The sequence below is a fragment of the Numida meleagris genome, chromosome 12 (genome assembly GCF_002078875.1).
Source record: "Numida meleagris isolate 19003 breed g44 Domestic line chromosome 12, NumMel1.0, whole genome shotgun sequence".
NCBI lineage: Eukaryota > Metazoa > Chordata > Aves > Galliformes > Numididae > Numida > Numida meleagris.
The window spans coordinates 3792037-3809415 of NC_034420.1; the positions used below are offsets into that span (position 1 = coordinate 3792037).

General features: G+C 41.9%; 1 protein-coding gene across 3 annotated transcripts in view; it reads left to right on the forward strand.

Annotated features, from left to right (window-relative positions):
* The window catches only part of SLIT3 (slit guidance ligand 3), a 536914-nt gene that overhangs the window by 288938 nt on the left and 230597 nt on the right, over nucleotides 1-17379 (forward strand). For all 3 annotated transcript variants that reach the window (XM_021410240.1, XM_021410241.1, XM_021410242.1), the window contains one exon: nucleotides 14179-14250. In XM_021410240.1, the coding sequence (XP_021265915.1) occupies nucleotides 14179-14250 (72 nt within the window). The remainder of the gene's footprint in view (nucleotides 1-14178; nucleotides 14251-17379) is intronic.

Consider the following 17379-nt stretch of genomic DNA (forward strand, 5'->3'; position numbering starts at 1 on the left):
TGATTTTTGTTATCTTCGCTATTTCTGTATGTGTTGCCAGGCAATGATAGGAACACACACCAACTTTCTCATTAGAGTGCTCTTAGCAAAGGAAGTGGCATTTTGTGTTGTCTGGTCACCTTGCAGCCCTACTGGAGCAGTCTGCTAGCAATTACAAGGCATTTTTGTAGCACTTTTCACTTGAAAATGCATATGCACTTTTACATGTGAGCTGGGTATGCCTCACTATAAAGGCATGTGCCCCTTGCCATATACCAGAGAGCTGAATTACTGAGACCTGTGATGACTTTGTCAAGGTTGCGGAAGAGCATTTAGGACAGAGCCAATAATTACCCCAGGAATTGCAGCATCTCATACTTTTCTTTATTCCCTAGATGAGAGTTGTCCATCTCTCTAATTGCAGAAGACGTTTGCTTTGGTTATGTCTTTCTCGAAGGTCGTGTTGTATATTTTTGTACTTCCAAGCTGGCAACCTGCAAATTGGAGCTCATTGTTTGAGGGTTTGCAGTACAGCAGGTATTTCTGATCAACGTTACTTACGTTTCCCTTTAAATGGGAAACCAATGAGGCCAGTGAGACCTGAGGAGACAGCTTGCACATTGAATATAATTTTATTTTTGGAGATATGTTTTAAAAGCAGTGGGTTAGAATTTTATTTAAAATTTTTAATATATATTTTATTGATACTTGCAATTGCAAGTTAGAGCACCGTGAAGTGTTAAAGGACTGGAACAGATTCTTTTCCAAAATAAATTTTCTGACACTTCAGCACCATTTCTTCGGGTGTGGTCTAGATTTTAGAAACTTACATTTGGTCAGAGATGTTTAATGCAAAATTAAAGCAAGTCCAGGGTAAGAGCAAGAGTCCCTGCTGTTTGCAGGGTAGGATCCATGCATCACCAGGCATTCTGCTGCCATAGTCCGATAAGGAAGACCTTACAGTAACTACATGTCTGGATAGAAATGTTTCACTACTTTCAAACTTGGAGGATAAGAATAATAGTGGGCCTCAAATGGAAAAAGACGTACAATCATTTAGGTTGAAGTGCTTCTTAATTCAAGCAGTGTGCTACTTAGAGAATTTGATAAGAAGGATTAGAACTGGAAAAGGAAGACATTTTTAAAAGCAAAGCTATTACAGGGTTCATTACTATATTTATATGTTCTCCAAAATCACATGAATGAAGGAAAAAAATGAGAGAAAAAAATACTGGCTTCAGTTCAGAATGTCAATTACTACTTTTTTAATCCTCTTTTCACAATTTATTTGACATCTTGAACGGTAGCCAAAAAAGCTATTATAACTATAAAACGTATTCATTGGTATAAATCTCATTAAGTTGAGCAATTTAATTAAGGTATTGACATGCTTAATTGATACGTGCAAGGAGAGACCATTTTCATATCTAATTTCCATACGCTTTCTGCTTTTAAAAAAACTAGCTCCGTAAAAATGTTATAGATTCAGCTAAGCCCTGTCATCCCAAAGGAGCACTTGCTACCATTTACCTTGATTTAGAGCCAACTACTCTTCTAAGTGGAGCTCCATTAAATGGATCTGATGTATGCCTGACTCAAACATGCGTCAGCTTCTCTTATGATCAATAGTGGAATATTTATATTAATAAAGCACCAAGTTAATTAAATAAAACAGTCTTCTGGGTAAACTTAAGATACTAGGGGATGGGCAGGGAATCAATATATTCTGCCATTTGAACATTAACTATGTGCTCTGAAATTTTATGTTACCTCACCAAAGATGATTGCAGTGTGGAAGTCCCAGATACACAGAAACTCTCAATGCAGACACCTCCTAAGCATCCTCTGCAGGATTTGTGTGTCGAGTTAGTGATAAAAAGGGAGAAAAAAAAGGTTAATTCACTGTTAATAGATTATTCAATTAGCTTGAAAGTTGTTCTGAGTAAAAATGCCCCAACCCTGGGGGTGTTCAAGATGAGGATGAGGCCTCGGGAAGCCTGATCCTAATGGGTGGCAACCAGTCCATGGCAGGGGGGTGGAACTGGGTGATGTTTAGGGCCCCTTCCTTTTTAAGCCATCCCATGGTGCTATGAAACTGCTAGCCCCAATTTAGCAGGAGCACCGAGGCACTGCTATGACAACCAGCCCTGGTGCAGAGGCGGGCAGCTGCTTGAGCTCCTGCCCATGCACTGTGCTTGCCAGCTCTGGGCAGCTTCCTTGTGCTTCTCAGGGTCAGTTTGAAGGTAATGAGTTAAGAGTGAGGGAGTTAGACTATATACCCTACGTGTTTCTTTGGGCCTTCCTTCTCATTTTTGCAAACCTAGCTGAGCCAAACTGACAGGCAGTTGCTGCTGAGCAGGCGGTGGTTTCTGAATGCATCGTGACCATAACCCAGGCTCAGCATCTGAATGGGGGATGTCAGTGGGAGACCAGTCTGTGATTGTTCTATGTGAGATGCTATCTATTCTGTGAACTGAACAAAATCCTAATGCAGACCCAGCGGGAGGCAACATGTGGATTAAAGTGCAGAAGTTACTGCAGCAACCTGTAAGAGTAGTTCTGGCAGAGTACAACAGGGCACTAGAGTTTTCTGTGATGATTTCTCACTTGGTTAAAATATTTCTAATTACCAGACACAGTGGAAAAGCTAAAGGAGTAGTCTCTTCTCTATTTTAATGAATTTTGTGTTCTGCTCCACATGTGACATGTGAAAATCCTGATTATTTAATTGGATATAAACCTATGCTTCTTCTATCTTGCCGTTTTGGGTAAAGTGCTGGAAATACATTCCACCCATTTACTGTTGTTTTGTCTTTCTTCTTTCATATCATTCTTTTGTTATGTGATTTAGAAAGACTGAACAAAGAGTGCAAGCTAGAAACAATATTGAAACCATGTGTACTATAGTTCTACATAATCCATATAATAAACATATAAGTTTAACAGGGTGGGATAGGTTTAGCTAGAAATCTGCTTTCTGGGTTAAACATAGTTCCTGAGTATTTAGGGTTGTCTTTCCAGAAATCAGCTGTTTAAAGAAAAGGCGATTTCATCTGAGGGGGGATAAAACCAAGCTCCAGCACAAAGCAAGCCCAACCTGTGTGTATGGAACTACAGCACAGACATTGATGTGTGTCTTGACTGACTTCTAGATTCTGCCTCTTGATTGTTGCTCTTACGTCTATGCATCTGGAAGTAATGATGTGTAGAAATGGTACTAGAATGTAAACTTTCTGAGCTGTAAAATTGAGTTAAATTTGTTTTTTGATAAGATGGAACTATTTGCATCGTATGAGAAACTTTACAGTTTTATAGTATCAAATACAAGATTGAAGGAGAAATCATAAATTATTTAAAATGTGCATGAAGGTGTAGTGTAGAACAACCATTTTGTAAGATAGCATCTGTCTTTGTTCAGTGCTGAAAACAGCAGCAGTTTAATATCAGTGTTTCTTGGGTTTGCTTCTGAGTTGTTAATTGATTTTTTTTCCACTTTGGTAGAGTGCATTGATCTTATTCAAAATAATAATTGTAGATGCCCGCTTCTTGGCCAGAAGGTTAGTCATAGCCCTGAAAGAAGTAACAGAAAATAAAAGTAAAAATAGGAATAATCTTAAAATGCCATGAACTATCATTATTGCATGCGTTGTTCATCTTCTAGCAATGATTTGAATGTAGTACACCATCTGAAGCTACAAGTAGAGGCTTCCACTGTCTAGGCAATGCAAGTTCTCTGTTCATTTGTGTGTGACTTATTCCAAATGCAGTACTGTATTTTGAAGGTAAAGCAAAGCATCTTTACTGTCAAAAGTGCTCCTGCCAATCAGTGTGTGCTCGGTGTTTACGTATGCATGACACCTGAGGGCTACTTGTTTTTTAAAAGCTTGTTGAAGTAGTTGAACAGCTGGGTCGTAAATTGAAGAAACTTTAGGATAATTACAAGATGTGTTGCCAGACATCGCTTCTTCCAAAGACTCAAACAACTGCAGTGGACTTTAGAGGAAGTCATCATCCTTCCCAGCAGCGATGAAGTCAAATCACTCTGGAATTTTATATCCTTTGATTTGAGAGTGCTTCAGAGGTAAACGAGCGATGTGCAGACTTTTCGTTGCTTCCCTTTGGAGTCCGTTGTGCAAGGAGCACTCCTCCCTCTTCCCAGCCTGCTATCAGTTTTTCTTAAATTTAATTTAATTTTCTGAGCTGACATTGTTGATCTGAAATTCAGTAACATGCTTGGCAGTGAGTCAGAGGAAAGCCGAGTTCATTTTTGGAAGTGGCTTTATGCAAATCAACCCTCTTGCAGATCAGTGAAGTGAGGCATTTGCTGATGAATCAGAGTAGTGCCGTTGTTCCTTGTCTTCTTCAGGGATAAAGCTCCCAATGTGCCACGAGAATCTTTGTGGGTTAATTTAAACATAGGGAAATGCCCACATCTCCGTATGAATATTTTCTGTGTTTTGGGGTGATGAGATGAATCTGTTTTCAAAGGAAGATCTGAGACTTTTTACTCGGGTAGATAGTGATAGATCAAGGGGGAATGGTTTTAAGCACAAGGAGGGAAGGTTTACACTGGATATCAGGGGGAAGTTCTTCACAGAGAGTGGTGAGGTGCTGGCACAGGCTGCCCAGAGAGGCTGTGGATGCTCTGTCCCTGGAGGTGTTCAAGGCCAGGTTGGATGGGGCCCTGGCAGCCTGGTCTGGTATTAGATCTGGAGGTTGGTGGCAGGGGGTTGGAACTCAATGATCCTTGGGGTCCCTTCCAACCCAAGCCATTCTATGATTCTGTGATTTCAGAGCAGGGTTCAGCTGGACTCACAGAACTCTCCTCTTACCTTATTCAGACTTGCTTGTAAGTGGCAGTAAAGTTCTAGGGAGACTGTTATGTCTTGTGAATTCTCCGGGTTTTAACTTCGTCTTCAGTAATGCCTCAGGTCCCTGGTAGGTGGTCTACCAAAACACTGAAGTAACAAAACACTCCATAAGATGAGTGACATGATTACAAGTTCTGCTTTTTTTGGAGGAATGTATTCTTTCACACGTGCCTGTTAGCTGAAAAGTTATTTGGGCTTAGTTCTGTGTTACATTAATTAGCATGCTCATTCTGCTTGTAAACTTAGATTTTATTTTCTGTATATACAAAATCTGTCTTCTGTTTAGATTACTTTTTTTAAAACCTGGCAGTATTGAATGATAAAATTTCTGTTCATGACAGCGGGTTCTTAAAGGTGCTTGGCTCTTCAGCCTTTCGAAAAAGAAATGATTTGGTTATGCTTCAGTGAATCATTTCTTTTATGTATGTATAAAGTAGCGGAATGAGGTTTGGAGGTATCATGCAGCTGTGATGGTCAGGGCAGATCTGCTCTGAAATAATTGAATAGCTTGTGGGTACGTGGAGCCTACCGTAAAAGGGAGATGCAAGGATTGCTTAAACAGGTGTGTCTTACATTAATATCCCCAGTAGAGTTAACCGCTTTATGGTATTACATCTTGGTCTAATAAATCTAAATATCAAATCCACATAGGAAAATGAATTAAGGATACAAACCAGTCTGAAGCGTATCTTCTTACATCTGCAGTGTTTCACGGTGGCTTTCGGGGATTAAACTATTCATAAAAGGAAAGATATATAAATGCGGAGTCATGGAGTCACGATAGAAGCTAAAATATTGTGAAAGAAGGGGCAAGATGTATAAAACTGTTTTCTCCGTTGTCTAGGGCTTCTGTGGCTGTTAATGGAGTACAGACTGCAGAATATCTCTGCAGCAGATGTAACTGGCCCAATATTATAATTTAATTTTAAAAACTATTACAGTTAGAGCAATAGTGTCCCCCTCTTACCCAGGTGTACTTTTTACCACAGAATAATAGTGTCATGATAACCAGGGCTTAGCTATACCAGTACGTTGCTTTTTCTCACTGCAGTGCCTTCAAACAATTTGCAATTCATTTCTACCTCACCGGAGTGAATGAAATATCATTGTAGTTGTTTTTACCGTCTATGGATTGCTTAATTTTTATTACTTTTATAGTCACAGAAATGCTTGTGATTATTAAAAAAATTAAATAATTGGCCTCTTTCTGGGGAAGTTCATAATAAATAAAGCCTACACCTTTACACCTTCAATTGCTGCCTGCTCCAGTGCAAGTAATCTGTTTTCATAGCTGAGGTACAGGATCACAGCCTGGATTAAACAAATTTTTATTCTACTGTGTGATGTTTAGGTGCACCAGAATGTAACCGGTCAGAGAGGTATTTTTCTGAGGATACCAATAAAGTGTAAAAAATTATTTGCTTGTAAAAACTCTCATCATTAACAAAGGTGGGATTAGGTCAAAAGAGATCACTTGAGAGTGAGCCTTCCTCCACATGTTGATCACTTATTCAGTGCTGGCGCAGGTTATTAGCTCATGTTTGATTGCATTCATTTATCTCCTGAAAGTAAAGGCTCACCATTTTTTTACATAGCAAAAAGACATTCCCAGTAAATTGCAGGTAACTTTTTGCTAAGCAGTCGTACTGTGCTGAAACAAGGCTGAGGGTCTGGGCTGAGGAAATCAGAAGAGGGTCGTACTGCCTGCTGGTTCTTGTTTCGTATTTGCAAATGCACAGGATTTCTTTCCTGCCACTGATGTCAGGACTTTGCTCCCAACTGTTGGAGGTGTTCTTTGTTCCTGCAAGATCACTTTGGTGTCTCTGTGCTGGAATCTCACTTGGGTGGAGCACAGTGTAACAGGAGTGCCTTGGTAGAATAAACCTGGTTCTGGATAAAGCCACAGTGAAAAGGGTTTATCTATCAAAATGAATCCTTCTTTAGTATATTGTTGAAACCATGTGTGCTGTTTCTCTGCTGACACAGTCTGACTGCATGTGCAAAGACTTAAGATTTAAATTGTATAAAATGGAATACTGATTGTATGTGGCTTTCAAGTATTTTTCCTGTCTCTTCCCACCCCCTGCTAGAGTACCTTGCTCTAGTCACATGCTATCTCCAGGTCTATTGCCCCATCTGTATAAAGGATTAATTTTCTTGATACTGCTTGTTAAAGCACTAAAGACCTACATCAAATGCTGCGAATAAAGAAGCGTTACTGTCATTTTTAGAAGCTCTGTTGTGTTTCTTGAGGAGTGCTTCTCTTCTTATGTTTCCTCTGAGTCCACTTGCTTACTTGTCAATCCTCACTCCCAGGCGTACCCAAAGTTGAATGTAAAGACATTGAGGTACAATTTGATTTTTGGGCATGTATTCCAAAAAACACAACAGGTGTTGCTTTCTAAAATGAAAAATCCGATCTGTCTCAAGGTGATTGGCTTTAAAAGAAGAGTCTTCAGTATACTGTCTGATCAGGATTTGGGTCAGTATTTTGGAAATGGCAGGAGGGAGGAAAGAAATAGTTGGGCTCTAGGAGGCTTTGGGTGCCCAGTGAAGTACAGAGGTGTCGAGCTGCCTTCTCTGCCCTCACAGTGCAACCCCACCAGCAAAGAAATCGCAGCGCTTATCTTCTGGCAGCTTGGCAATATTGCGTGCCTGTGTGAAAGCACTGAGGACTGGTTTGGCTGGCATTTTGCAGCTAAATTCCCTCCCTTTAAAACAAACCGAACCAAACCAGAAAGAACTTCTCAACAGCTTCCCAGGATATGAAGTGCTGTTCAGCTGTACTGTCCAGTGGAAACACGATCACCTGGAATTGCTCAGGGTACAAAACATCTGTCTGACCTGCTCTCGTTTTGCAGAACTTGGATGTTGTCAACATCCACAGTTTTATTGCAGTAGTAGCAACAAGATATTTTTTCCCTTCAGAGAATGAGCAGGGATGTCAAGTTTCAACCAAGTAATGCTGTGCAGTGCTGTTATTCTTAAGCTCTGCCCTTGTAGCCCATCGGCAGCAGCGCATGTAAATTTTGCCTTCTGGACAGAGTGATAACTGCTGCTTTATGATAGGGAAATGACATCTTTTACACGGAACACAGGAGAGAAATCCTTGCCCCACAGAGTGCATAAGGCCCCTCCTGAGCAGAGGTGCTGATGTGAGTGCTGGGCTGGCCGCAGCTTGTTCTTGTTACTTGGGGTGATTTGGTCAATGCTTTTCCCACCTGGAAGATGATAAATATCTTAAATAAGTGGTGTGTGTTTACAAGGCTGAAAGATATTGAAATGTCCTCAGCAATGGACTCAGTTATTTGTTAATTCAGCTACAGGATAGGAAAAACAAATACTGAACAGCTTTGCAAATACTAGGGCAGTAGCTCCTAGGTAGGAATAGTATTTAGCTGTTGGAAGTATCAGATAGTATCTTAACCATTAAAAAACAGGCACAATTTTGGCAGAGTAGGAATAAAAAACAACTTTTTCCCCTCTTTACTGTAAATGAAACAACAGTTTAACATGATACAGTGATATATACATGTACATGATCACTCTCCTGACTCCATCTTCACAACAGCAGCCTTTGCAAGGACCACGTGTATTACAAAGAAAGACCACATCCATTTCCACTGCTTCCTGGCAGTAAGTGGCTGGAGCTGTGTGGCAGATGTGACCAGACGAGCTGCAGCATTGCTCGCATCTTTGAAGGGACGTTTTATTAATGGACAAGAAGAAACTGTAGCAATTAGAAGAGAATTTGTGCTACAGCCTTTCTGATCCTGGCTGTGCTGTGCTTGACGCTGAGCAGGGCTTGAGGCATTGCCAGTTGCTGTGGGTTGTAACAGAAACTTTGAGAGACGACAAAACTCCCTTGGGAATGACAAAACAAAGTTTCTGCCCATAGTAATATTCTGTGCTGGCTTTGTTATAATTCAGTAAACTCTTTTTTCTCCCCCTATGGGTTTGCTCTTTCTCTTCACATGTTCTCCCATTCTGTCCCTTAGTAAGCACTGGTCCCTTTGCCCTCCTTGTTTTCCCTCTGGAAGTTATCTTCCCTCCAGCTTGTGCTGTATGAAAAATCTGACTTGTTTATCTTTTATTAGGTGATTCTTGAAGAGATACCTCTTCTCTCTAGATTATTCTATTACTCCCCACACCGGAATTGTTTAATTCAGTTAAACACCATAGGGTAGAGTTTGTGTTTAACATACTGTTCAAATTAGAACTACTCCCAAGAGACAAATTGCAGTGACCAGTTTGTGTTAGAGCATGTCCTTCTGCAGAGCAGTTCAGCTGTCTTCAGTCTGGTTGTAAAGACGTGGGGTTGAGGAATAGTTACTAACCTTTAATAGTGCACAAAGTTTCAAGAACACCTACTTTATTTTATTTTGATAAATGTATAAGGCTGAAATGCTTTTAACTCAGAAATCCTGTTTGGTAAAAGACTGCAAGCAAGTTACAAGCGTGGCTTAAGTAATCCTCATTTTTCTCAGCTGTGCATGTTGTAACTGGAGTGAACCGTGGGTATTTATTTTTTAGCTCTGGTGGTAGCTGGCACTTACAATCAGCACTCATACTTTCCCATTGTTTGCTATACAAAATAAAGCTAACTAATACAAACTCTCCCATACTATTGTGTGAGGCAGAGATTGCGGGAAGCAGTTGGTTCCCGTGCCGTCTCAGGAGGTACGCAGCGGAATCAATCAGCGTTTGTCGTGTGGCTCTGTGTGTTTTGTGTGAGCTCCCCTGTGTATCCCTAAGACACCACTGAATTGTGGATAGGCTGAAAGGCACCTGGAGGAATCATGGCAGCTAGACCAGTTTTTCCTTTATTTGTTAGCTGAGTATTGGTTCCATGTGCTAATGGTTAACTCTGTGAGTTTTCTGCTTTATTCTGGGATCAACAGACAATACTGTGCAGGAAAGGTGCATGCTGGGCTGTGGCTGTGAGCCATTTGCCTTTGATGTCTGTGTTTTACGTCTTCTCATTCAACTCCTCAGCCATTCCAGGCAAGTCTGCGATGGGTCTTTATTGGGTAATGCCAAATGATGATTTGTCCTTTAGGCCGTTTGAGCAGGAGATATAAGAAAACGGTGTTCAAGCCCAATAAATATCTCTCAGACAAGCAGCATTTCAGGCAGTTCTTCAGTTGAAAATAGTCTTTTTGAACTTTAGAATATGTACACCAAAAAGATCTGGAAAATAACTGGTAAATATGCAAAGGATCTTTTTTGTATTTCCTTTGTTCCCTTCTTGAAAAGGGGGACACCCTAAGCATAGTGCTATCAGTCTGTGTGTTCATACGCTACACGTAATTCCCAGTACCACTGCAACTTTGTGGGCTGTGCTAACGTAGCTGTTTGAGCGGTTTAGATCTGTAGTTCAAGTGAAGACTGCATGTTCCAATTAAGTGGTTTATGTTCTGTCACTGGCAAATTAAAAAAAAAAAAATGTGTTTTATTGCTGTATTAGACAGCTGATATTTCACTTAGGATGAAACAGCCAGCACTAAAGCAGGAAGCTAAAACCCAGCATTGTAGTGGACTACAGAGGCACTTAGAAAATGTCAGCGGTTTTGGTTTTTTCCTTCCCAGCCCTTCTATCAGCAAGGCTCTTGCAATTTCCATTTGAAGATCAGCAAAACAACATTATACTTGCAGAGGGAGTTAATCTATGTCCAAAGCATTTTAGTCAAAATAGAAACTAAAATATCCATTGACTTGTGAGCTGTGCAGTGTGGGCACGTCAGCAGCAGCTGCTGCATTTTTTTGGCTCCCTCACCTCTGATTCATTCAAACTTCAAGCCCAAGACCCCTAATGTCCTCTGGTTGTATTTCCCCACCTCTGAAATGTGAGTCCCTACCCTCTGGCCGCCCCTGCACACCACTGGCTTTGGGAGCTGCTGGTTGCAGGTTGAGCATCCTCCCCAGCTATGGTGCTCCCCCAGCAGCCACCCACGAGCTGCGGCACAGCAGGCAGGAGTTGTGCACTGGGGATGGGGGTGTGCCCACGGGAGAGCAGCACAGGAGCAGTTGCTGGCTCCAGAACCTGCTTCACGTGTCTCTGTTGTATCTGCAGGACAGTACTGGCGCCCAAGGAGAGATTCTGATGAACTTCAAGGGCCAGTTTTCTTTCCCCAGCATTCTCCTTTCTGAGGGCAGTGCACGCTCCGACAAGCCTTTAGCTGAGGACAGTGACTTTGCTAAACCGCTTTTCCTTTTCTCTGGTTGATAGCCTGCGTGTGCAGCACGAGGTGCTGGGCTTGCTGCTGTCTGTATGAGAGGAAACTGTAAGCAGCAGAGAGCAGGAGGTGCTGCTGGCATACGGCACATTCTGGTTTGTCCTTACATCAAGTGCTTCCCTTCAGTGCTCGCTAATCTTCCCCACTAAACCAAGGATTTTTGGAATGGTGCGTTTCTCTAAAGCTGGATTTGTTTCACTGATTTCCTCCTCAAGGCTCCATTCATTATACATCGGGGCATTGAACCCATCCTCTGTTATGACTATACACGGCTTAAAACCTTTGCCTAACAGGAAATACATTAGTAGTCATCGTTTATTTTTCTTCAGATTCGTTGTTTATTTCTTCTTGTGTATCACAATTCTTTTCTGTTTGTTTAGTGTTCTGTTTTGATTCGTTTTGGCGTTTTTGGCCTCACACGAGTTTATCTGTTTTTTCTGCAGTTACTATTAATAACTAATATTTATTTTCCATACCGTCAGGGACAGCTTCCCGTTACGTCTGTTAGGAGGAGCAGGGCCTGCAGAGCTGGAGCTCTAAAACAACCTCAGAGGACAAGCAGTTGGTTGCTGCTGCTGGCTCCCGGCACGCTTTGGGAAGGGCACAGGCTGAGCCTGCCCGCTGCTTGCTTGCCTTTGGAAGATGCTTAGCAGAAGTTTGGCATGTTGTTAGAAAGAGGTGAATTCTTCCCCTACCCGTCCCAAAAAGTCACAGTCATACTTGTGAGAGGGCAGCTATGGAAAATGAAGCATGCAGTTGTGAATTTCATCCATTCTGTATCACCAGCACCGTGCAGGCTGTCCCTGCTCCAGACCGCTACAGATATTTATGATATCAGTGCATGGGTCTGGAGATTTAGAGAGGCAGTGCTGTTAGCTAGAGAGTGCCTAAATGGGAAATAAAATTAATACAATTTATGAGAGGATTGTCATAGAAAACGGACAAATTTCCTCAAGTCTCCGGTTTTTGCCTTACTGCAGAGGCGATCTGAGCAGAACGCAGAAAGCAGTAATATAAATTAGCATTTTTAGACCATAATAGTATTAGAAAAAATACTTTATTTTTTACATTTCTTTTTAAAACTGGTTTGAAGTATTGTACAGTAAAATTCTGAACAAGTGTAACTTGAGGTGTTGGTGGGCTTGATGCTTATTTTCATTTAAACTTGCAATTCTACTTTTTCAAACCCTTTCTGCTGCAGTTAGTATGCTTTTTTGCTTCCAGATCTTGCTAATTTTGCCCCCCTAAGCAATTCTGTCACACTTTTACCATTGGCTCAAGCTCTGCTGTGCCTCGCTGTCACACCAAAGTGATTCCCTGCCCTCCAATCCGTCTTCAGCATAAGACTGCCTTCCTGCGGGTCTGAAATGCACTTTGCTTTCCACTTTTATGCTTGCAGGCTGCCCGATCGTTTGTCTGGGTAGAAGATCTGTCTTTAAAGAACTAATATTTTGTTGCTGGCAAAAGAAAGGGGAGGTGAAGGAAGGGTCATGGTGTGGATCAGTGTTAAACAAATTGTGAAGGTCACAAAGAATTTTAATCTGGTTTGAAAAAGAGACTTGTATCCAGCAGCACCTTTTTGTTTGTGATAGTCTGAATGAACAATTGTGGCTACTTTGAGAATTTGGTGTAGACTGCATGACTGGTATAAATTGAATTAGTCTCATGACAAGGACATAGTCCCCTTTTTTTCTCTCTCTGCCTGACGGAAAACAGAAGAAAGCCCTGCATGACACGTCTTGACCTGCAGTGTCAATGTGGGCTTTTGTGACAGGCAGTGATTTCTGGCCTTTCATTTGATAAAGGCAATTTGGTGGAGACTGGAAAGGAGGCTCACTGCAACACAGAACGTGCTTACAGAAAAGTATCTGGTGGATGGTACAAATGACTGCCATTCAGTCCTAACAACCACCAAAAAGCCAGAATTTCTTTCCAAAAATAGGGTAGAGCCTTGGGTTTGTATAACGAAGTGACACAATCGCACCGAATGACACACACCATAACGTCCTGTCCTGTGGTGTCACCGTTCTTTGTCCTTTCCTCCAGCCATCCTTGTGCCCTCCATTTCTGCCTTTGCTTGCTTCTTCCATTTTTCTCTCCTCATCTTCTGCCTTTCTTTTGTCCCCCTACACTTCGTGCTTACCCCCACTTCGTCCCCTGAACCGAAGCAAAATCTTCCCTCCTACCCCAGGCTGATAGCACTCCAGCAAACTCAGAGTGCTCCTTATCCTTAGTGTGACAGAGTCCCAACTTTCTGATTTCATGTCTCTTTCCTTCCCATTCCCAAAGCCTGCTCTCTTCTCCCTGTTGTGGCTGATAGGGGTTTGCACAACTGGAAAGTTCCAGTTGAAATATTTACAGTGTGTCGAAGGGAAAAGCAACTGCATGCAGCTTATGTAACAGCACTGGAACTGCAGTGCTCGTTGCTCTACCTGTCCTCACAATGCAGATGTAAGATTTAAGCTGGAGCATTTCGTAGCATTTGAAGTACTGCGAAGTCATTCTGAATTGCCGTTTTTTTAAAACAAGCTCAAAAATTCTGTTGTTCCCACAGACACACAGTACAGTGTGCTTTGTTGGTTTTTTTTTAATTGTGTTTTATCGATCTTTTTTTGCCATAAACTTACAAAACAATTGAAGGGAATGGTTGTCACATTTTTCTTGAATGTTAATTTAAAATCAGAGGCTATAATCTGAGCACGGATCAGCCAGTGTCCTTATAGCTGTTAAACAGAAGCGCAGTGACAAGCATTTCTATTTACGCTGTAAGGCTGCAGTTTGGAGGTATGAGATTGAGCTGTAGAAACTCTGCCACTGAATCACAGAGTTGTGCATGTCATGCACGTCTGAGTGATGTTTTCTGAACACTCGCTCATTTTTATCTCAAACTCTGGTAGTTCTGGCTGGAGAGTTATTTCAGCTCGTGCCGCAGACCTCTAAGAAGACAAAGGGGAGTGGTATGGTGTAACAGACCCAGAAACATCTCCTTTTCCAAGCGTGCTTTGTTCCATTATGTCATGTAAATTTGAGAAATATGTTCCCTTTGTTAACAAAACGTTTTCTGTTGTTTTTTTTTCTTTTCCCTTATTCAGAGACCTCAGTGAAAACCAGATAAAAGGAATCCCTAGAAAGGCCTTTCGAGGAATCATTGATGTGAAGAACTTGTAAGTAACAACTTCATTAGTATTTGTGGTGCAGAACGTTCTCCCTCAGTTACCTCTGGCTGTTGCTGTTTGTTTGAGCGCGCCGTGGTCAGCCCTGTGCTGCACAGAGGGCCCTGCTGTGCTCCTGCACACTGCTTTGCCCCGCACGTACTGTATGTACAAGACACCCAGGGAAGTCCTGAGCAAAGAAGGAATAGTTAAAGGCTTTTCCTTCTCCCTGCAGTATTCTGCTGCAAAATCTGGTGAAATCACAATCGAAACCTTGAGGAAGATGTGCATAGGAAAAGACATGGTAGAATTCGAGGGTGAAATTGAATGATGCCACTTAGCTGAAATTTTCTGTACCACCACTCTGTTAGGAAGTAAATATGGCAATATGTGGCACAGACACGAGCTGAGCACAAATTCCCAGAGATGAGGAGGCATTTGAGAAGTTAGTTGTTCGTCCTTTGACAGCTGGTATTGAAAATGAAAATAATTTTTAAAAGCAGTTAAAGGATGAAAAGTGGGTTTTACTGTTGGCGCTGACAAATCTTGTTTGTCTTAGCTTGGCAGTTGTCATTTTCAGAAGCGTAGTTGTATAAATGTGTAAACAAAGACTTTCAGTTAAATGCTTCCGGGTTACTTATGTGTTACCTACCAGAAATGCATTTGTGTGCACATCTGCACACACACACAAGCGCATCATTAGAGTCAACACAAGGTGAATTGAAAAAGGAAATAACAGGCAGCGCGTTGGCAGGAACCCAGGATTTCCCGAGAAAACCGAGCCACTCTCAGAGCCATTTCAGAGCCATCAGTGTTAGCAGTGTTACCCCACTCACAGTCCAGCTGAAGTCTGAGCCCCCACCACATTAAATACAGTAAGCACAGGGTAAATAGTGTGGGATTTCTTTTCTTCATTTACAGTGTATAAACATCTGCTGGAGATGTAAAAGGAAACACTTCTGAGAACGATCTTGCAACACACTTGAGCTTTGCCTTCATTTCTTTGCCCAATAAACCTCTTAAATGCCCAGATGAATTTTTTTCTATAGGCCGCACAGAAACCATTAAGGGCAGTGGATGCGAGTCAGAGCATCACATCTGCATCCAAGGGCAAAGCACAGTTCTGGCACTTGGTCTGGTAATGCTGCATGGCAACCATTGTATCACATCATGGGGATAGTGCAAAGGAGACCATATTACAAGACAGAGCTGCACCTTACCTCCCCCAGACTGGAAATAATCGGCACAGGAGCAATGCTGTGAGACACTCCTGTTCTCTCTGAGCCCTGTGCAAGGTTCCTATAGATACGCTGGCATAAGGAGAGTGTGAAGATTTCTACATGTCGTGTAACTAACAGCTGTTTCTGCAGGCTTTGGGCATGCCAAGCTTGTGATTCTTCCATGTTTGTTACTTGTCTCTGTGCAGCAGGGAGTTTAGCTGTCCAGACACACTGGCTTTTTTTCCTGAATGTCATTGAAAGAAATCATATCATAAGAAGTATGATAAATTCATCTAAGCCTGGGCTTTAGTGTTCCTATTCCGTGGGTGAGCATCAGAGGACCTGTGTGAACGGGTCTGGTTTTTAAGGCACTGAAAAAAGAGGAGAGAAAACACTGGAGAATGTAGTTTATGGGGGGAAGAATGTGTGGATTTTAGACAGAAGCATGGCACTTTCATCACATTAGCATGAACTTTACTTACTCTGTGTAATTTAGAGGAACAATAGATAGTGTTTTGCTTCAGAAAATCTAGCTTTCCCAGCCATAATTCACTGTTAGTTCTCTAACTTCATTTAAAATAGTGAAGTTCACATTCAGAGTCGATTTACTCCTCTCTGGTGAGATGTCAGAAAAATCACAGGTGTTCTTTGATTTACACACCCAGCCTCAGCACAGGGGGAATCAGGGTCTCACCTTTCCACGAGCTGATATCAAGGGATGGCTGGCTGCAGTATTTAGAGGCACTCTATAAATGTCAGGATCTAAAGCTTTAATAAAAATTGTGATTGTCAAGTTAGGCATTATCTATTATTTTGCCATAAAAGACACAGAATCAGACTTGCTTTCTTGTAGTCACACTTTCCATCTTTCAAGAATACAGATGCTATCATGGCTGGAAGCTGCTTCTGGAGGTCATCTTGTTCAACCTCCAGCTCAGCACAGCCCAGTGCTCTAATGAATGGATCTGCTTATGGGAGCCCCAGTCCCATTTGTTTCAACACACAGCGGGAGAAGCAGACTTTTCCATAGCTTCCCTGAGATCTGTATGCACTTTTTCTTGTCAATTAACGTATGAATTTTGTGACCAGGATGGTTCACTAGATGACTGTTGCTTCCAGCCGTATACCAGTGGCCTATGAGTAGCTGAGAAAAATGTGACAAAATCTTGGGCCAACTCATTCCTGGAAACGCGTTAACATTTCTGCAGCGGTAACTGTGAGGCTGTGATGCAAGCTGAACCAAGTTAATATTTAAAGCAGTAAGCAGAAAGCTTCAACGTGCCAATTCCCATTCTCCATCTCGGTTTGGCAGCCGAAATGCTCCCTTTGGAGCTGCAGAAATGACCTTACCAATGAGCGCAACTGCTTGAGCACCTGGAGGGAGAGAGCGGGCCTCTGCCCCTCGGTGCCACTCAGCTGCTCCAGCACCTGCACTGGGAGCCTCCTGGAGCCTCTCTGACACAGATGCTCTGATGTGATAGCAGCAGGCTTGGCTGTTTCTATGGTTATTGCTTCGCAGATTTATGGCTCCATCTCAGAGTTCGTTCAGCCTTTGAAGCACGTTTTTGAGGGATCTTGGAGACTTAGACATAAGAAGCAGCATGTTCTTTCACACTGCCCAGCCCTTTCCAATCAGTCTTTAAAACTCATGTAGGAAAAGACTGGCTCTGAATTGTCTCTATTTTCACAGCTTAACATTTAACATGGCCTCGAGTTCTTCCAGTTTCTTTAAAAATAAAGAAGTGCCAACGTTACACAGAAACAATACCTTTGTAGATACTACGATAGGAACACAGCAGTTGGTGGACCATTAAAGTATCCCAGTTAACACTGTTTTTAACAGCAGTTTGGAAAGCTTCCCCTCGCAGACAGTTGCAGAAAAGTTGTTGCAGGAGACTGAGCTGGGACATGAATTCCCTTT